General features: G+C 41.6%; 1 protein-coding gene across 6 annotated transcripts in view; it reads left to right on the forward strand.

Annotated features, from left to right (window-relative positions):
• tcn2 (transcobalamin II) overlaps positions 1 to 22,605 on the forward strand; it is a 64,627-nt gene that overhangs the window by 33,905 nt on the left and 8,117 nt on the right. For all 6 annotated transcript variants that reach the window (XM_048611314.1, XM_048611315.1, XM_048611317.1 and 3 more), the window contains 3 exons: positions 640 to 819; positions 8,862 to 9,061; positions 20,843 to 21,014. In XM_048611314.1, coding sequence (XP_048467271.1) covers positions 640 to 819; positions 8,862 to 9,061; positions 20,843 to 21,014 — 552 coding nt within the window. The remainder of the gene's footprint in view (positions 1 to 639; positions 820 to 8,861; positions 9,062 to 20,842; positions 21,015 to 22,605) is intronic.

Here is a 22,605-nt window from a genome sequence, read left to right on the forward strand (position 1 = left end):
AAGGCTGACGTTTCCGGCCTATTTTCTGATGAAGGGTCTAGGCCCGAAACGTAAGCCTTTCAGCTCCTGTGATGCTGCTTGGCCTGCTGTGTTCATCCAGCCCTGCACCTTGTTGTCTCAAACTTCTGAGCTTCCAGGTTTACCATGTTTCATGAAACGAATATGGAATAAACCAACATAGACTGAACTGAAATTAGTATTTATCAAAAACCATTGAGTCCAATCAACTCAGTCAGGGTGAAATGGCCCTCCCCTCCTGTGAGAAGTGTCACACAATAGAAATGGAAGTCTCACTTGAAATTATCAAGCTTGGGGACAATGAAGACAGGCACAGAAATACTGAAACTTGCTTGTGTGATGTTGTATGTTAATGTTTTGAGGACTTGTAGCACATAGAGCATGTGGAGGAATTTTCTTGTATGTTCAAGCATGTATTACATAGAATTGCAGTTTACAATGGATATTGTAAAACTGTACGCTCTGTTATTGTATACCAGAATGTTGTATCATGAGTGTGTTATGTGTTCTGTTGCATTTTAGAGGATATGGTGAAGGCAGCCTCAGTCGGTTCTGACTGTGCACAATTGTATTTCAGCTTGCTGATGTTGTTCTAATCCCTGTTTCATCTTCTGATTCCAGAACATGATGTCTCTTACAACAACTACTACCAGTACAGTCTGGGCGTGCTGGCATTGTGTGTGAATGTTGTGCGGATAGATAGCAGTGTCCTATCAGGACTGGTACCACATGAACATCATCATCACTGGTTTCATGCCCTGTCAGGATTGACGCCACATGAGCATCACCGGCACTGGTTTGGTAAGCAGTTCATTTCAGTTTCATTTTGTGGGCATAGAGAAAATTCCAAAAATGATTATTATTGCTGACATCTCCAAAAGTTCATTGACTTAAAGAAAACATTAAGCTGAATGATCATTTCTTTGATTCTTGGATTATGCCAAGTTAACTGACATTGATTAGATTGTTACAACTGGAATGTGTCCTGTACACAAGTATTGATGGTGTTTCCCTGTTCATAATTGCTGCAGCTTAGTTTGTGTGTAACCCCTAGGGAAGGCAACATCCACAGCTATCGCATGATAAATAGAAAGTGTCTTGCATTCGTATAGTGTTCTTCATGGCTTCAGAACATCCCAAAACACTTGACACCAAATAAAGTACATTCAAAGTAATGTTATAATGTGGAAACACAGTGGTCAATTTGCAGTCAACAAGGTCCCAGAAACAGCAATGGGAAAGCGACCCAGATAACCTATTTTAGTGATATTGTTTGAAGACGAAATATTGAGATGATCACTGCAGAGGATGCCCCTCTCCTCCAAACAGTACCATGAGGATCTTTCCATCCATCTGAGAGTATTGACAGGGATTATAGGAGTCCCAAAGAAGAGTAATAGTGGACCCAAAACATTAACTCTCTTTCTCTCAATAGATGCTGCCTGACCTGCTACGTTTCTCAAGTATTTTGTTTTCATTTAGATCTCCAGCTCCTCTCTTTTATTAAAGCAGACAGCTCCTGTTCTCATCTGAAAGTACAGCACTCCCTCAGGTCTGTATTAGGATGTCAGCCTTGATTTTGTGCTCAAGTCTGTATTATGGGACCTGAACATGCAGCCTGCAGACTCAGATGAGAGTAGTGCCCAGTACCTTGTCCACATATAACAGACACATTAGTGTGCTATAGTAAGGCAGCCAAATCCTGGAGAATAATACCTTAGCAAGATCAGCGCTGTCAATTGATTAAAAACAATTCCCTACACTGACTTTTATGATTGACATTACTTATCATGACTAATGAACAGATTTGGTCAGTAACTGTAAAACTGAGAACAGCCTCCTTGGATTTGGCATTGAATGAAACACCGGAACAAGAATAGGCCATTCAGCCCATTGAGCTTGTTCTGCCATTTAATATGATCATGGCTGATCAAGCACTTTTACTCACATTATTCCCATCACCCCGGTAAACAGAAATCTATCAAGACTGAGTTTCCACAACCTTCTGGGGTAGAGATTTCTAAAGATTCACAACCCTCTGAATAAATGTCATCAGTCCTAAATATCATCTCCCTTATTTTTAAATTATACTCCCTGATCTAGTCTCCTCAACTAAAGGAAACATCTTACCTGTCTTTCCCTTTAAGTATTTTGTGGGTTTTCATCAAATTGCCAGAGGAATTCCAGAAATTATAGGGCCAATTTGCCCATGTCTCTTCATAGCAGTGTCCTCCCCTACCATAACAAGTCTAGTCAATCCTTACTGTGCTCCTTCTCTGGAAATAATATCTTTCCTGAGCTAAGAACACTAAAACTCCATGCAGTCCTCCAGGTGTAGACTGACCAAGCTTCGATACAATTGAATCAACATGTCACTATTGCTGTACTCAAATCCTCTCATGATAAAGGCTAACATTCCACTAGCTCCCTAATAGTTTTCTGCAATTGCATGTTAGCCTTTAATGGTGTATTCACAAAGATATGCAGGTCCCTTTGTACATCCACACTTTCCCACGTCTCAACATTTAAGAAATATTTGCGCTTCTGTTTCTCCTGCCAAAGTAGAGGTTTTCACATTATCTTCCATCTGCTGACTTGCACTATTGACCAGTTTAAAGTTACTGACAAAGTACCTTGGGATGTTTTTAAAGGTATCTGCTATTTGCCCAATGACTAAACTGTTTTACATCTTCCTGACAACACATTCCTGCTGAGCTTTGTGTAATTTTAAAATTTGGAAATATTTGTCTGATTTCCAAATCATTGATACATATTGTGAATTAGTCATGTCCCAAGGACTGATCCTTGTGATAAAAACCAAAAGAACTGCGGATGCTGTAAATCAAGAACAAAAACAAAGTTGCTGGAAAACCTCAGCAGGTTTGGCAGCATCTGTGAAGGAGAAAACAGAGTTAACGTTTCGGGTCCGGTGACCCTTCCTCAGAACTGATGATGGCTGGGAAAACGTCAATTTATATGCAGAAAATAGGGAGGTGGGTTGGGTAGGGAGTAAATGATAGGATAGAGCCCAAAGAGAGAGAAAGACAGTTGGACAGACAAAGGAGTTGCTAACGATCAGGCTGAGAGGGTGAATAGTTGTTAATGGGGACTGTTAGTGACTAACAACAGGGGGTGTGTAGTGGCAGCCTATGTGATAACAAGGCCTGGTGTGTGGGGTGGGGGCTGGGACATGGGAGAGTTTAGGCCCTAAAATTATTGAACTCAATATGAAGTCCGGAAGGCTGTAGGGTCCCCAAGCGGAAAATGAGGTGTTGTTCCTCACTTGCGTTGGGCTTCACTGGAACGCTGTAGCAAGCCAGAGACACAGATGTTGGCCAGAGAGCATGGTGGTGCATTGAAGTGGCAGGCAACAGGTAGTTCAGGGTCTTTTTTGCGAGCAGAGTGTAGATGTTAGGCGAAGCGCTCGCTAAGTCTATGCTTCATTTCCCCAATGTAGAGGAGACCACATTGTGAACAGCGAATGCAGCAGACTAGATTCTTGGAAGTGCAGGTGAAGTGTTGCTTCACCTGAAAGGTATATTTGGGCCCTTGGATTCTGGGGAGGGAGGAGGTAAATGCGCAGGTGTTGTACCTTCGCCGGTTACAGGGGAAGGTGCCGTACAGCTGTGGGGAGGTGTTGGGGGTGAAGGAAGCGTGGACCAGGGTGTCCCAGAGGGAATGGTCTCTGTGGAATGCGGACAAGGGAGGGGAGGGGAATATGTGTCTGGTGGTGGCATCTCGCTGGACGTGGCGGAAATGGCGTCTGATGATTTTCTGGATGTAGATGCTGGCGGGATGGTAGGTAAGGATAACGGGAACCCTATCGCTGTTGCAGGAGGGAAGACAAGGGGTGAGGATGGAAGTGCCGGAGATGGGTCGGACCTGGTTGAGGGCCCTGTCGACAACGGAGCTGGGGAATCCTCGGTTGAGGAAGAAGGTGGACGTTTCAGAGGCTCCCTTGTCAAAGCTGGCCTCATCTGAACATATGCGACAGAGACGGAGGAACTGAGAGAATGGGATGGAGTCTTTACAGGAAGTGGGGTGTGAAGATGTATAGTCCAGGTAGCTGTGGGAGTCAATGGGTTTGTAATGGATATTAGTGGCCAGTCTATCCCCAGAAATGGAAACAGAAATGTCGAGGAAGGGAAGGGAGGTGTCAGAGATGGACCAGGTGAATGTGAGGGCAGGGTGGAAATTGGAGGCGAAATTGATGAAGGTTTCCAATTCCAGACGAGAGAGGGAAGCAGCACCGATGATATCATCAACGTATCGGAGAAAGAGTTGTGGGTGGGGGCCAGAATAGGACTGGAACAAGGAATGTTCCACGTACCCCACGAAGAGACAGGCATAACGGGCCCATGCGGGTACCCATGGCAACCCATCTGACCTGAAGAAAATGAGAGGAGTTGAAAGAGAAGTTGTTGAGGGTGAGGACAAGCTCGGCCAAGTGGAGGAGGGTGGTGGTGGGTGGGGATGGTTCAGGTCTTTGCTCCAGGAAGAAACGGAGAGCCCTAGGACCCTCCTGGTGAGGAATAGATGTGTAAAGGGATTGCACATCCATGGTAATGAGGAGGTGGCTGGAGCCGGTAAACTGGAAGCTTTGAAACCGGCGTAAGGCGTCAGTTGAATCATGGGTGTATGTGGGTAGGGATTGGACCGGGTGGAGAAGACTGAGTCAAGGTAGGAAGAGATGAGTTCTTTGTGGGGCATGAGCAGACTGAAACAATGGGTCTACCTGGACAGTCCTGTTTGTGGATTTTTGGCAGGAGGTAGAAACGAGCTGTGCGGGTTTGGGGGACTATTAGTTTGGAAGTGGATGGGGGGAGATCACCGAATGAAATGAGATCCGAAACCATAGTGGATACAATGGCCTGATGTGCTATGGTGGGGTCATGGTCCAGGGGAAGGTAGGAGGAGGTATCTGAGAGCTGGCGCTCAGCCTCTGCAAGGTAGAGGTCAGTACGCCAGACAACAACAGCACCACCCTTATCGGCAGGTTTCATGACAAAGTTAGGATTAGATCTGAGTGCACGGAGTGCAGTCATTTCGGAGGGAGATAGGTTGGGTTTGTTGAGAGGGGCAGTGAAATTGAGGCGACTAATGTCACGTCGACAGTTCTCAATGAAAAGATCGAGTGCAGGTAAAAGGCCGGAGGGAGGGTACCAGGTGGAGGGAGAGTGTTGGAGTTGGGCAAAGGGGTCTGTGGGACGGGGAGAGGACTCTTGTCCAAAGAAATGAGTATGGAGGCGAAGAAGGCAGAAGAACAGTTCGGCGTCATGTCGTGCCCGAAATTCGTTAAGGTGGGGACGCAGAGGGATAAAGCTGAGGCCTTAGCTGAGTACAGAGCGTTCAGCGTCGGAGAGCGGAAGGTTAGGAGGGATGGTGAATACCCGACAGGAGGTGGGGGAGTTGGGGGAGGGGATAGAGTCAGAGGGAAGGTGAGGAGAGGAAGGTTCTGGAGGGCCATGGGCATCTTTGAGTTGTTGCATCTTGTGGACCTTGATGCCTGAAAGGAAAAGAAAAAGTTTCTTGTTAGCACAACGAATGAGCCAGAGGATGAAGTGGAACTGCGGAGTGGTGCAGCCCTGAGCCAGCGCGTTGCGATGCTGTTGGAGAGAGAGGTTGAGAGTGCGCATGTGGCGCCGCATGGCACTGAGTGTGGGTCTCAGGATGCGGTGAGAGCAGCTGTCTGTGGAACGTTGAACATCCTGGCGATATCTGTGACCCTGGGAGGATTCAAAACATGAGGGATGAAACTTCAGTTGGAATCCACGTGGGGTGAGTCTGAGCCAGAGGCAGTCACTAAGGAATGTGATTATGGCTGTGGAAACGAGTTTTGGCAAATACTTGGTCAAACACCAGGAGTGAAAGTGAAGTTAAAGTCGGTGGGCAAGAAGAGAGATTGGAATGGAAATCCCGTCAGAGAGAGGAGCAGAACTTCTTCAAGGTGAGCACGCCTGGAAGAGATGTGGCAGTGAGTTAAAACCAAAAGAACAGCGAATGCTGTAAATCAAGAACAAAAACAAAAGTTGCTGAAAAAGCTCAGCAGGTCTGGCAGTATCTGTGAAGGAGAAAACAGAGTTAATGTTTCAGGTCCGGTGATCCTTCCTCAGAACTGATGGTGGCTGGGAAAATGTCAGTTTATATGCAGAAAATAGGGAGGTGGATGGGGTAGGGAGTAAACGATAGGATAGAGCCCACAGAGAGAGAAAGACAGTTGGACAGACAAAGAAGTTGCTATCGATCAGGCTGGGAGGGTGGGATCTGGTGGGATCAGGTGGGAGGCTGATCCTTGTGACACTCCACTGGTCACAGTCTGCCAACTCCAGAATGACCAATTTATTCCTACTGTTTTCTGTCTGCTAGCCATTCCCTAATCCATGTGAGTATGTAATAGGGGACAACATGTGCTTTATTTTACTAGTTTCCATTCACAAATTGTTGCTGACTATGCCCAATCAGATCATTTCCTTGAAGTGTTCATTTATTTTTGATAGATTCTAGCATTTTTCCTATGACTGGTGAAAGGCTGATGTGTCTGCAGTTCTCTGTTTTCTCTGTGATCCTTTATTAAATAGTGTGGTAACATTTTCTACCTTCCAATCTGCAGGAATCATTCCAGAATCTGAAATTATGGGACATCATCACCAATGCATCAACTATTTCTCTAGCTCTCTCAATCTACAACCCAAGTGTTGAAGGCCAGATCTTGGGTATTTATCAATTTTCAGCCACATTAATTTCCCCAGTACAATCTTCCTACAAATACTCATTTTTCAACTTCTCGTTTTTCCCTCATACTTGATCCCTAATTCTGGGAGATTTCTTAAAAACATGCAAAATGATCATTTAGCTTCACCACTATTTCTCCGTTCTCTATTATAAATTCTCCTGACAGAATGTAATGGACCCACATTCACTTAGTCAAATGCTTCCTTCCTCGTACCTGTAGAAGTTTTCACAGTCCATTTTTGTTTATTCTTAAATTGCGTTCATGTTCTATTCTTCCTTTCCTTTATCAGTTTCTTAGTTTTCCTTTGCTGTATTCTTTCAAACTTTCCAATCCTCAGATTTATTCCTAATTCTGCCCATTTCATAAGCCTTTTCCTTTAATCTTGTGCAATCTTTAACTTCCTTTGTTAACCACAGAAGACTGCCCTTTGAGTTTTTTCTTTTGAGAATAAGGGTGGATTTCATGCCCCCCTTCTCTAAATTCTTTTATAAATCACTGTCAGACAGAAAAAGAAATAAATAACATATACCTTTAAAAACATCCCAGGGTGCTTTGTCAGTAACTTTAAATTAGTCAATGGTGCATGTCAGCAGATGTATAAGTCACCATTATATATTGCTCTGGATTTTCTATAAACTACACTTGGAGCCATTTGGATGCATATGATCTGATCAACATAATTGACAGAAACCATCAACTGAATTATTTGTGTGGGGTATCTTGAGGAAAGAGCATTTGCTGAGACACTGGAAGGACCCTCGGTCTAATGTGGGCCCTTGTACCAATAGAGCAAGCAGACCTGTGCTCTGATTTAACAGTTAATCTGAAAGACAATGCTACAGGCATTGCAGTACAGTACTGAGAGTGTGCTGCAGTGTCAGCTAAATTTTATGCTCCAGTCTTGAGCTCAGATTTCTGACTTGAGTGCTATGAAAAGAACCAGACTGACACCAATACAATTATAATGCAACTTGTGACATGCTTGCCAATGACCTCCGGACGGACATAATTTGATCAGAGATAGTAGGAACTGCAGATGCTGGAGAATCCGAGACAACAAGGTGCAGGGCTGGATGAACACAGCAGGCCAAGCAGCATCATAGGAGCAGAGAGGCTGACGTTTCGGGCCTAGACCCTTCATCAGAAAAGGGGGAGGGGAAGGGGGTTTTGAAATAAATAGGGAGAGAGTGGGAGGCGGATAGAAGAGGGATAGAGGAGAGGATAGGTGGAGAGGAAACAAACAGGTCGAAGAGGCAGTGATGGAGCCAGGAAAGGTGAGTGTAGGTAGGGAGTTAGGAAGGGGATAGGTCAGTCCAGGGAGGACGGACAGGTCAAGGGGGCGGGATGAGGTTGGTCGGTAGGAGATGGAGGTGCGGCTTGAGGTGGGAGGAGGGGATAGGTGGGAGGAAGAACCGGTTAGGGAGGCAGGGACGAGCTGGACTGGTTTTGGGATGCAGTGGGGGGAGGGGAGATTTTGAAACTTGTGAAATCCACATTGATACCATTGGGCTGCAGGGTTCCCAAGCGGAATATGAGTTGCTGTTCCTGCAACCTTCGGGTGGCATCGTTGTGGCACTGCAGGAGGCCCAGGATGGACATGTCGTCTGAGGAATGGGAGGGGGAGTTGAAATGGTTCGCGACTGGGAGGTGCAGTTGTTTGTTGCGAACCGAGCGTAGGTGTTCTGCAAAGCGGTCCCCGAGTCTCCGCTTGGTTTCCCCGATGTAGAGGAAGCCACACCGGGTACAGCGGATGCAGTATACCACATTGGCAGATGTGCAGGTGAACATCTGCTTGATGTGGAAAGTCTTCTTGGGGCCTGGGATGGGGGTGAGGGAGGAAGTATGGGGGCAGGTGTAGCACTTCCTGCGGTTGCAGGGAAAAGTGCCGGGTGTGGTGGAGCTGGAGGGGAGTGTGGAGCGGACAAGGGAGTCACGGAGAGAGTTGTCCCTCCGGAAAGCAGATAAGGGTGGGGAGGGAAAGATGTCTTTGGTGGTGGGGTCGGATTGGGGTCCCAATTTGATGTTGCCTGATGTCTTGAACTTGAACTCCCTACAGTTTAAATTTTTTGACATAGTTAAATTAATAGTTCATCTGGCTCTGTTTTAACAGTTGGCACATCAGCGATGATGGTTTTGGCCCTTAAGTGTGTCAGTGAATCTAAAGTGCCCAACACTGGTACCTGGATGTACAGCAGTGATACAAGAAAGAAGGTACAATCTACAATGAATAAACTGATACAAAAGATACAGGATCGACAAAGAGAGAGTGGTGAAATTGGGGACATTTACAGCACATCACTGGCCATGCAGGTATTATCTTGAAAAGCTCCTCCTGTATTGACGTGCAAAAATTGAGGTGTTTTAAGTGACTTGAAGAACAAGGAAAGAAAATTGCACCACCTTCCTCCATTTCCTCTCCATTATTCAACTTGATAGAATTACCCTCACTCTTGGTTTTCCATCCTAAACATAAAAACGATGATTTATTTTTTGTGATTTCCTTTCAAGGATTCATCCCTGAATCCTCCTTTCCTTCATTTGCATGCTTTGCTTTGATGGAAATCACCTATGGGGTCAGCTTCCACATGCACATTGACTACTAGCTTTTACCTCTCCACTATCTCAAATTGTTCACTACTCATTTACATCCAGTCCTGAGTATGTTCCATCTGCTCCAGTTAAAATTGGAAAGTGAAAAAGTGTTTTCTTTCTCAAGGTGTAAATCCTATACCCTCACCACCGGCTCTCCCAACCACAGGGGAGGGGATGGCCTAATGGTATTATAATTGGACTGTCAACCCTGATACCCAGATAATGTTCTGGGGACCCGGGTTGGAATCCTGCCACGGCAGATGGTGGAATTTGAATTCAACAATAAATATCTGGAATTAAGAGTCTAATGATGACCATGAATCCATTGTCAATTGTTGGAAAAACCCATCTGGTTCAGTATGTCCTTTAAGGAAGGAAACTCATCCTTATCTGGTGTGGCCTACATGGGACTCCAGACCCACAACAATGTGTTGACTCTTAACTGCCCTCTGGGCAATTAGGGATGGGCAATAAATGCTGTCTAGCCAACGATGCCCTCATCCCATGAATGAATAAAGGGAAAAAACAGTCTCTGGTCAAATCAGAATATTTGAAACCTCCATTACTATTCGAACCTGAGCTGATCTTCTGATTCCATCCTCTTGATTGTCAGTTTTGCCCCTTCAGCCTCAGTAACGGCACCTATCTCAGCCAATCTATCACTGAAACTCTCGTCTATGCTTTTATTGCCTCCCAGAGTCCAGTATTCCAGTGCTCTGGTTTCCAATCCTGCATCGAGTAAACTGAGCTGGACACCCAGGTGAAGGCATTGTGGTACGTCTGGGAAGGCATGTGTTAATATGATACTTTAACAGGAGGCACTCTCAACCCTCAGGTTGTGTAATGTTTAGATTTGGTCAGTGGTCAGTAAGTGACGGACTCACAGTTAAAAGGACCGTGGATTCAGTGATAAAGAAGTTCAGCCTTTACTATTGTCAAACAGTTATGAAGACTTCCTACCAGTATTGATGAAAACAAAGGCAAGAGAAATGAATAAATTGACCATGGTACATTCAAATGGATGGGAGTGACAAGAAATGTTGTAGTAGTGGAGGGGGATATATTAATTGGGATAGATACTAATCTTTGCATCATGATGAAAAGCCTGAAGGCTTTTATCTGCCCACTGCCAAGCCATCTGCAGTTGTGGAAAAATCATTTTAGACTCAAAACATTAACTCTGTTTATCTCTCCGTATATAGTGCCAGACCTGCTTAATTTCTCTGATATTTTGTTTTCATTTCAGATCTCCAGAATCCCCAGCCTTTTGCTTTTAAATTAAGGACATCTGCTGTTAGTTGGCAAGGGAAGGGCAAGAATCTAGTTGCTGTGACCTACATAGGAACCGACAAGACAGGATGAATTCGGAATGAAGTTCTACTAATTTATAAAATAGAATCTCAACAATAATCTCTAGAGTACTATGTGTGACACATGCAATTTGGCATAGAGACATTTTAAGTGTATTATTGAAATTGGAGGTAGGAGTTCTTCCATTGAGACAGTCTATCTTAACCCACGGTAGGATGAATATTCTTATAAATCTAATAACCAGGGTGCTAGGCCGGCCTTTAAACTAATAAGTGAGAAGGAAATTTCTAGTAAATTTATAAATTCAAAGAAAATCTCAAAGTTATAGAGCTGAATAACAATTTGGATATAATCAAGCAATTTGTGTCAAAAATGGACAAGAGTTTAATAATAATAACAGCAACGGCAACATAATGGAAAAAATAATAAAACATTATAATTAGAGGCTCTATAACTGAATGCACAAAGCATCCAGCACAATTGATGGCACCAGTAGGGATAAATGGATTTGATCTACGAGCCATTGGTGAGACATGGCTGCAGCAAGTCCAAGGTCTGGAACTAAATATGCCAAAGCATTTGACGTTTTAAAACAAAACAGGCAAATGAAACATATGGAGGGGTAATCATGGTAAAGAATACACTAAGAATCTTCCTTTGGCCCAGAAAAATCAGTATGTAGAATTGGTATGTGTGGAGCCAAGGAATAACAATGAGTACATGGGAGTAATTTTTATAATATTAATCACTGTTGAACAAGCGATATGTTAGAAAATTAGAGGGAAATGTAACAAGTATAGAGGATATTCATTTTATAGACTGGTCAATCCAAATTGATTAAACTATCTCAGAGAATGGATTTTGAGAGAGATTTCTGGAATAATATGTAGAGGAGCCAACAATGGAACAGGCTATTTTAAATCCACTGTTGCGTAATGAGGTGGTTAATTGTGATCTTGTAGTAAAGGGCCCTTTGAGGAAATAGAATGCTCATAATATGACTAAATTTCATATTAATGTTGAGAGTGATGTTGTTAAATCCAAAAATGAAATGTAATTTAAGCAAATTATGGAGGAATAAGGACAAATGGCTGAAGTAGGTCAGTAAATTAAATGAAGGATATGATGGTAGATAAGCAATGCATCTTTTTTGCATTCCTAATTCTTAATGAATGTATATTTGCTTGAGGAATTGACGGTCCACTGACAAAGTGGTGCAGTCATGCTAACTAAAGAAAAGTAGATTAAAGGAATAGATTTAGAGTCGCAAAAAAGAGCAGTAAATCTAAAGATTGGAGAATTTATGGAATTAGCAAAGCATGATGTAGAAAGGATTAAAAAAAGAAAACAGAATAAAATTATAATAAATGACCAAGAAGTATAGAAACGGATTCTAAGAACTTTGACAAGTGTAAGTAAAGGTGAGCCTCCTAGTGGCAGAGACAGGAGAAATTATAACTGGGAATAAGGAAATAACAAAGCAATTAAATATTTTGTGCCTTTCTTCACAAAAAATGCAAAGAATATGCTGGAACTCATGGGGAATCTGGGATCTGAAGGAGAATGAGGAACTGAGATTAATTAATATTAGTAAAGAAAAGGCATAACAATGGGGGAAACAAAACACACATCATAGATCATCATAGAATCCCTACAGTGTGGAAACGGGCCCTTCGGCCCAACAAGTCCACACCACCCCTCAGAGCATCCCACTCAGACCCATTCCTCATAACCCACCTAATCTACACATCCCTGAACACTATGGGCAATTTAGCATGGCCAATCCACCTAGCCTGCACATCTTTGGACTGTGGGAGGAAACCCATGCAGACACCGGGAGAATGTGCAAACTGCACACAGACAGTCATGCCAGGGTGGAATCAAACCCAGGTATCTGACACAGTGAGGCAGCAGTGCTAACCATTTCAGCTTTTGAGGGTACGACTAGCAGGACAGACAAGAGGAAGCAGCTGAAGTGCAGATAGTTTGTATTTTCAAAAGGTTATCAATAAATGCTGTAGAAGAGATTTTTGTAGGAGGTTAAGATTTGTGGGGTTGGGTTTGATAGCATGAATTGAGAGTTGGTTAATGGACAGATTGCACAGTAGAAATAAATGTGTCATTTTTAGTGAAGTGCTGTCTGTACTTCACTGTCAGTGTTACAACTGAACTGGGAGGATGATCATGCAAATAATCGTGCTGCACTGTTCTGTTAGTCATCCCAAAATGTGTAAAACCTCAATTAGACCATGAAGATGACCAGTTTGCCTGACTGACTGCTGTATGGCACAAAAACATTCACACAAGGTTTTATAATTAACAGAAAATAACTCTATTCATTGTAAAACACTTGAACAAAAGTAGAGAAACTTAAGGATTTCTAATGTCCTACTATGCAACTTAAGCTTTACTCTTTCAAAAGTGCCAAATATACATACACTTCTTTATAATTAAGACAGACAAAAGAGAACAGTTTGACATAAATACTATGGGTGAACAAAGAATATAGACACAATGAACAAAACTCCAAATCCCTCAAGTTCTAATTTCAAGTGTGGTCAAATTGTGTCTCAGTCCGTTTCGAGTTTTTAATGCTGCTGTCTGTAAAACAATGGTTATACTTCAATAATTTGTCCAGCAGACCTGGATCTTTTCTTGTTCGAATTGTTTGTTTCTTTTAAACTTTCTCATTGTTCTATTGTCATTCTGCACAGACAGAAAGGAAGAGATGGATACATTTAGGTCATAGGCTGTGGATTTCTTTACTGCCCTGGTTTTTAGTTTTTTTTAACACTCAGGAGCTCAAGCAAGCAGAAGGTATTGTCAGTCAGAATTTCCCTAGTCGCCACTGGGTCTCAAATTCTCTTCTTCACTGGTTGAAAAAGCAACAACCTAAAACATGCAGCATTTTTTTCAAGTTGCAGAGCTCTTCTTGATATTTCAGCTATCGAGCAGACAATCTTCCACCTCAGTTTATAGTCCTAAAAAAAGAAAAATGCAGCCTCTTTCAGTGAGTTATCCATAATCTTTATTCATGACTTAGATGAGAGAAATGAGTACAACATATTCAATGTTACCATCAACACAAGCCAGGTGGATACATGAGATATGAGGGAGATGCAAAGAGAGTGAAAAAGGATGCATGCTAGTTAAGTGAGCAAGTTTAAAGTGAGAAAGTGTGGAGTGTCCAGAACTAGGGATAAGCATCTCAGGATTGAGGGCCAGCTATTTGGAACTGAGATGAATTTCTGCACTCAGAGTTGTGAATCTTAGGAATTATCTACCCCTGTGAGGTGTGGTTCTCAGATGATGAATATATCTGAAAGAAAGATTGATCGAATTGTGGGCATGAGGGAGAAAGTGGAATTGATGTAGAAGTTCATCCATGATTTATTGAATGGTGGGCAGAATAGGCTTGATGGGTCACATGGTCTACTCCTGTTTCTTACTGTCCTATACTGTAACTGACAGTTTGTACAGAACTTTGGTGTTCATACTTTATCCTACTATTGAGGCTTTCTTGCCTACCTCATTGGCCCACAACACTACCAACTATCCCCTTCAGTCCTCTGAATTCTTGTTCTAGGCCTTGGGTTTAAATCCCACTAAGCACTTATCCCTTCCTATCTCTATATCTTACTCTTTCAAACTGTAAACCTCATCCTGCTCATCATAGTCTTCATTCCTGAGAGCAACCCTCATCCTCCTCCAACTGTTACTGGCTTTCAACTAGGTACCCTACTCTAGAATTCCATTCTTCCTTTTCCCCTGAGTAACTCCCCTCTTTGACCAAACCTTTGGTTCCTCTAACAACCTGGGACATTTATCTATGTTAAAAGTAATGTACAATAGCGTTGTCAACCTCTCATTTGCCATCCAGGATGTGGTTTAGACTTCTGCTCAAATCTTATGTGTTTTATTTTTGCTGGTCATGCATTGTCCATTACAAGTTTGTTCCACAGACTGTAGAGAATTATAGATTTTAGTTTGAGCTGGTTTTGCTGAGGGACCTTTTGTCATCTATACTTATCATAATATCTGTGCTGTACTGTTCCATGTATATATTTATCCTAATATCAATTGGCCCAGATTTCCCAATGGCCAGATAGTCATTTCTGCAGCATAGTTAAGGGTGCACAACGGGGTTCTGTGGAATATGAGGGAATTGTCTGGGAGATTTGAAGAGTCTGATGGGCAATTCCCTTTTGCCTGAAACTGCCTGAAAGTATCCATTTAAATTGGAGAATATGTGGGGTTCTATTGCAATTCATTAAAAGGAAAAGTTGGATGACTAAAAGACCTGTTCTGACTTAAACCAACACCGCTTCCTCCCACTCCCCCGGCCCAACCCAGCATTTCACATGTTTGACAACTACAAATCCCCCAGACCCTGACTTAACACCACACGCTTGCACCTTGGCACCCTGACCACATACTTGCCTTACGTACTTACCCTTTCACAGGAACTGTCTGTGATACTGAACGTATAAATAACAGATGCACCATTTTGCTGTGAGAAAGGGAGTATGGTTTGCCTTCTCCTCACTATCCTGCATTGTGAGGGACCTGTTAGACCTAAAATACATTCTATTTGTTGAAGGAGCCCTGATGGTGATCGTCTATCAGCAATGCAAGGATCACTCCTAATGTAAAAAAGTAAGTGCAGTGTAGCAATCTGAAATATGATTGCTGCTCCTCAAAAAGTCTGACTCCGTTTCCACCATTTCCCTGCTAATTTTATAATCCTGCTTCTCAGTGTTGGAAACATTGAAAGTTGATGATGTAGAGGAGGCTGTTTATTCCATTATAGCCAAAAATGAGCTATCCAGCCAAAACTCATCTTCCAGCTCTTGATCCATCTAGCCTTGTAGGTTAAGGCATTTGAAGTGTTCATAGAATCATTGTCATAGAGTCATACAGCATGGAAACGGACTCTTCGGTCCAACCAGTCTTTGCCAAACATAATCCTGAACTAAACCAGTCCCACCTGCCTGTTCCTGGCCCATATCCCTTCAAACCTTTCCTAATCATGTACATATCCTAATGTCTTTTAAATGTAGTATTTGTACCCACATGCGCGCCTCCTCAGGAAGTTCATACCACAGGCGAACCACCCTGTGTGAAAAAAATTTGCCCCCAAGTCTTTTTTAAATCTCTCTCCTTTCTCCTCTCACCTTTAAAAATGTGCCCCCAGTCTTGAAATCCCCCATCCTAGGGAAAAGACAACTACCATTAACTCTATTTATACACCTCATTATTTTAGAAACTTCTATAAGGTGGCTTCTCAACCTCCTTTGCACCATTGTAAGAAGCCCCAACATTCATCTAAAATATTTTCTAAAAGTGATGAGAGTTTCTCCTTCCACTGCCCTTTCAGTCAGAATTCCAAACTCTAATACAGTTGGGATGAAATAATTTCTCCTCCTGTCTCCTCTAGTCCTAACAATTGTTTCAAATCTATGTCTCCTGCTATTAATGGTCTTCTAAGAGAAATAAGTTAAATTACTGCTTAGGCTCCTTTGTTCCAAAGAAAACAATCCTAGTGTATCTATTTTTTCCATGCAGCTAAGGTCTCCAACCTTTGGAACATCCTCATAAATTTTCCCTGTAGTCTCTCTACAGATGGGCTTTCTGTCACATTTCAAATCTTAAATGAATAGCTGGTAAAAATGAAGATATATAGGATTTTACCTAGTATTCACTACACAGAAATGCATCATTTGGCCCAATAGGTCCCGCTGCACCTGAGCTTTCTTTCATCTTACCTTGCCAGAAGGCTGTTCTATTCATTTCTCGCTCGTCTTTTTTTCCTTATCTAGCTTCACCCCCATTTATTCCATGTGGTAGATATTGCCTATTCTAACTGCAAAGTTAAGTTTGTCATTGACCTACATTGGTTCCCTGTTAAGTAATGATTGATTTTAGAATTTGCAGCCTTTCATACTGTCTCCTTATCTCATTAACTCCTAGCTTTAATTTTCTGGAATGTCTCTACTTGTCTAATTCTGAAATAAAGAGGAACAAAAATTGCTGGAGAGACTCGGCAAGTCTGGCAGCAGCATCTGTGAAGAGAAAACGGTGTTAATGTTTCAAATCCAGTGACCTTTCTTCAGAATTGACAGCTAGGAAAAGATGGTATTTATGCTGATGACAGGGAGTGGGGGTGATGCAGGTTTGAGGGTGGATGTGGTGTTTAGGAGTTGATGGGGAGAGGACTGAGCGGATAGGTGGAGAGAGAGCCCAGAGAGAGGAAAGAAAAAGGTTAGGAATACAAAGGGATTGTTGATAGGCCAGGGAAGACGAGATGCTAGAAAGGTGATAATGAGGCCAATGAGTAGTTGAAAATGGCTATACTGAAAGCAACCCATTTCATGTCAGGATCTGAGGCACGGTGGTGGCTGATAGACATGGAAGGAAGTGTTCATGCTCTAAAATTGTTAAACTCATTGTGTCCTGAGGCTATAATGTCCCCAATTGGAAGGTGACATGTTGTTCCTCCAGCTTGCATTGAGCCTTACTGGAGTACTGCAGCAGGCCTGAGACAGTAAAGTTGGTCAGGGAACACAGTGGTGTGCGTTGAAGTGGCAGGCAACTGGAAACTATTGTAGTTACTATCAGTTCTGGAGAAGGATCACCAGACTTGAAATGTTAAATCTGTTTTCTCTTCACAGATGCTACCAAACGTGCTGAGTTTCTGCAGTAATAAGATTTCCAGCATCTGCAAGTTTTTTATTGTATTATATCCATGGTTCTTTATTTTCCTTCTCTAATTTTAATTGTTCCACCATCGGTAGCTATTCCTTAAACTGTCAACTGTCCAACCTCTGGAATTTCTTCACTTTGTGCCTCACTACTTTTATTTTATTTCCCCCACTTTTTTAAGATCTTGTTTAAAACCTATCTCTTTGACCATGCTTTTGATCACATACCTTAATATCTTCTTAGCTTAGTGTCATATCTTGCTTTATAAAGTTTCCATGAAATGCCTAGGATGTGTTACCTACATTAAAGGTACAGCATAAATATACATAGTAATTAGTTAGCTAATGACAATCCTGTATTTAAGGTCCCAACTTTTTTTCCACTGTACCATGTTTTCTCCATGACTATCAAACCTCTTGCTATGTAGAATGGACTAGCATCACCTGGTAATATGCCTGAGCTTATGCGCTCTAACAGATTTTGAGTTTCTTCATTAAGTGACCCAAATGATTTGTTTGTCTTGACTGATCAATACCAAGCATCATTATAGTACGATCTGGAGCCATTTTACTGGAACTATTTTTTGTTAAGCGAACATCTTACATGAAGTAGGTATCATTATATCCAGTATAACTGTTATTCTGCTCTAGTTTTCTGAAATGCATGTTGAACCAATACAAATCTTCACACTGAATTTTATTTAGCTTAATTTGGTGTTGCTTCTATAGCGGACAAAATATCTTGTGTTTTTGATCAGGGCAGATAAACTGGGACTTTTTTCACTGGAATGTCGGGGGTTGAAACTCGACCTTAAAGAAGTTTGTAAGATAAGTATAGATAGAGTTAATGGTAATTTACTTTTCCGTAGGATTGGAGGCGAGGTGGGTTTCAAGTCTCGGGGACACATTTTTAAGGTGAGAGGAGAGAGATTTTAAAAAAGAAATGAGGGGCAAATTTTTTTCACACATGATGAGTTGCATATGCAGTGAACTTCCTGAGGAAGTGGTGGATGCGGGTATAATTGCAATGTTTAAAAGACATTTGGATAGATGCACGAATAGGAAAGGTTTGGAGGGATATGGGCTAGGAGCAGGCAGGTGGGACTAGTTTAGTTTGGGATTATGCTCGGCATGGACTGGTTGGATCAAAGGGTCTGTTTCCGTGCTGTATGACTGTATGATTCTATAATGTCTTCTGATCCTGGGTAGCTCTATCTTAACCAAGTTCTTCTTGCTATCTTGTATTAACTGATTTTCCCAAAGCTATCTCTCTCCAAATGTTAATTTGGCTTTCCTTCCCTTTCTCAACCAAAAGCTAGCTGCTTGATCTTTGACATTTCAGCTCTTACTATCTGGGGGTTCTCCCGCGATACTGTAATCAAATTTCTACTGTCCATTAGAATGGCAAAATCCCTACATTTTTCCTACTGTTAATAAATGAATAAGGTATCCTGAACATAACCCCACTGTGTATTGTAACTTAGGGATGAGAAGTCGTGGACCATCAGGATCAGGTAAAGTGCTAATTCACATTTGATCCTGTTCTGATGGATGGGATAGACTTAATATTTCACCAATTGAATATGATAGATCTAACGGACTATCTTCGCACTCTTTTAAGCCACAGTGACACGCGAGGGAACACTGCAAACCAGTTTATCTGTTCTATACACACCCCAACACTTTTTTTTTTGCAATGAACCAAATTTTAATTTACTTGGATTTTAATATAAATCTTACCAAGATTTCTTTTGTAATTAAATAGTGTATGTGACATTTGGGATTTGAAATATCAGCTCAGCAACTGGTTCACTGAGACCCCAAGGTATACAGTTGCCAGCTCATTGAAGCAGAAAATTCTCCTTTTGCAAATATGGCTCAGTTGAAAACATGTTGTTAGTTACCATTACAAACAACAAAGGATGGTTAAGTCCAACGGCTATTTGTTCTACAAATAATCAATTTTTTTAATTGAAAAGAATGTTTACTTTGGTAAAGAGTGGACCTGTGTCTCGACTCAATCTTCAAAGTTATGAAAAGGAATAGTAAAAGAAGAAGCTATTTCCATTGGCAGGAGGGACAATAACCAGAGGACACTGAACAATCCAGGACAGAACGTTTTTTAATGCAGTGGTCATTATGATCAGAAGTGCACTCCCTGAAAGGGTAGTAGAAGCAAATTCAATAGTAACTTTCAAATGTATTGATATATATTTGAAACAGAGAGACTTGCAAGGCCATGGGGAAAGACCAAGGAGTGGAACTTGATGAATAACTCTTTGAGCAAACTGGTAAAAATCTGACAGATGAAAATGCCTTTTTCAATGCTACACGGTTCCATGAACTCGGTGAAGTGGGGCAGCTGTCATCCCATCTTTAGCATATAGTTACAGATGCCTGTAGGAACTTGATACTGAGTTACAACATTCCTCGAGGCCAAGAATGGGCCATTAGAGAGTTTCAGTTGGAAACGTTGACTTCACATTGAATGTGAAGACAGATATATTCAACACCCTGGATTCAGTTCTTGTCATGCCGTCAATGTGGAAATAAACATGTTAAGGTTATGTGAGGTACAATAAGTTTTTTTTTGAATAATGGTCTTGATTTGGTATTGTTAGAAATGTCGGTACAGTGTATTTTATTGTTTGATAAACTAAAAATCTGTAGGTTAAATATTTTATGCTAATTGAATCTGTTCTGTTGGTCTTTTGCTATGGTCTCTCTTTCAGCAGAAATGATGTTGATTGTTGTCTATGTCACCATCATCTGATTAGAATAGTATTTGTTTAGTTAGTAGGGTTGGGCTGGAAATGTTATCGCATGATCTGCAAGCACCCTCGTCCCCAGACCCCAGTCACCTCTATCCTTGTGGTATCTTGCCTTCCTAAAAAAAATGAATAGTGAAAAGAAGCATCATTACAATGCTGTGGGATTCTTGACAGTCAAATTGAATAGCTTTTAACTTCAGACATTTTTATAACAACCAAGATGTTCAAAGAAAGTGTTTCTGATTTTTTTCTTTCTTAATTTTTAAATAATTCGTCCTGCGATAAATTGTAGCTGCTGAAGATTCCAGAGAGATCATGGAGGGTTGGTAACATTCATTATGAATTGACTCATCTAATTCACAGTGATCAATTCACAGTAACAAGTGGGCTTTGTTTACACACTGTGCAGCACTACAATACCCAATATTCTGTGTGTAATGACAAACCTTGGTACCTGTGGTTCATAAAGAACCTCACTTGATGACACAATAAACCCTGAACATTGAACTGAAAGTTCTGGAGGGGTCAGAAATTGTAATGCAGTTTGTTTTCATAATTTCGTTTGGTTTTCAAGTTGTGCTGTGTTTATCCTACTGTTCTCCTGAGCAGTCATTACATCCCACTGCTTCCTGTAAATAACAGCTGTTACCTAATGTATATCCTCTCTTGTGAATTATACTATTCGTGTTATCACCAATAATGCTGTGTTACTTTAGGCTTTGTTAGCTGGTGGAGATGAAGAAAGGTGGTTAAAAGGAAAAGCGAGACTCCTGATTGAGGCCCAACAGGGAATGTTCCGCAATCCAATGGCGCTGTCTCAACTGTTACCTGTCTTGTATCAAAGAACCTACCTGGATATTGGCCAAATTAACTGCATCAATGAGAATGGTAAGCAAAGTACAGTTATCACTAAGGTAAGCTGTTACAAAGCTGGTAAGAAAGATAGGTGAATGACTGACCAGTCAATTAGCTGGAGGTGAAGGGCAGTATGCTGCCGAGGTGATGTATGATATGGACCTGGGGTTGGAGGTAGGAGCTTGATGACTGATTCTCACCCTGCATTGCCACAAAATTTGCCCCATTATTTCTGTTATATTGTTCCAGTATGTTTTAGGAGCTATATGTTCCTGCACATGTTTACATTAGTATCCAAAGGACCACATCACTGAGTGCTGCTTTACAGTCTGTGTAGTAAACTAACGATGTGTGATCAGAGAATTGAAGTTCCATCAAATATTTCATTTTAAAGCTTTTGATTTTTTTCAAAGATTTTCAGAAACTACAAGACATAATATGGTGGCAATAGATGTATGTTGGTAAACTCTAAGCATTATAAATAAAATAAATACTCTATTAGATCAAAAATTCAAACTGAATTAATACCAGAAAGGGGAAGAAAATGGAGAGAATTGTGCAAATGCAGAATAGCCACTGCTTCAGCAATGAACATACTGCTCCATCTCAGAATAATTTAGGAGACAGGTGAATTCTTAAAGTTTGAACACAAAATTCCAATTGATGGTATTAGTATTAGTGAAATGAGAGGGTCAGCTACATCTGTGGAGGCTGGGAGAGAAAGTACTAGTAAGTACTGTTTAATAACAGATATCCATGAAGATGATAGCAATAACCTGGACAAAATGTTGAGAAACTCAGCATACATCTCCAGTCAAAGATCAAGCCATCTGATCCACTGATAAAAATTTCCAAGCCTGAGGCAGGAACTGGGTGAGCCTATTGATAATTTCTCAATCTCATTAAAAAAAATAAGCCAGCAAGTGTAAATTCAGAGAAACAGATGAGAGGCTGCTACCACGTAGCTGATTTGGAACTCTGCACACAATGTAGAGCAAAATACTTTGTTTGGAAAGGAACAGACTTCCAATATTACAGGCTGTTGACGCTGCCAGCACATGTAAAGTCACAAGATAATAACTGAAGATGCTAATTTACTTAGGGACATACTTTCAGTTAAATCAAGGGAGAGACAGCAAGTTGATGCAGTGAAGCAACAACGAAGAGAGATATGCCAGATACACACAAGTGTGCAAGAGATGTGGATGACAGCATTGGCTCACAGACAGTAGGAAACTTGCATGTAGATCAGACTGCAGAGCTTTTTCAGTTCTATTATTCTCCTTTTTCTCTTGTCTGGATGTAGAGTAGTGTGATTTTAAAAAGGAAGCATTATAAACTTGTCTGGATGGGTGCAGCTCCAACAGTACTTAAGAAGCTTGACACCCTCCAGGTCAAAGAAACCCACTGATTAACATCATATCCACATAGTTCCTCCACTACTGATGCTCAGTAGCAGCAGTGTGCTGTGTACAAGATGCCCTGCAGAAATTCACCAAAGATCCTTAGACGGCATCTTTCAAACCCACAATTACGTCCATTAAGAGAAGGACATGAGCAGCAGATACATGGGGATTTCAACATCTGCAAGTTCCCCTCCAAGCCACTCACCACCCTGACTTGG

The sequence above is a fragment of the Rhincodon typus genome, chromosome 24 (assembly GCF_021869965.1).
Source record: "Rhincodon typus isolate 14 chromosome 24, sRhiTyp1.1, whole genome shotgun sequence".
In the NCBI taxonomy this organism is placed as follows: Eukaryota; Metazoa; Chordata; class Chondrichthyes; order Orectolobiformes; family Rhincodontidae; genus Rhincodon; species Rhincodon typus.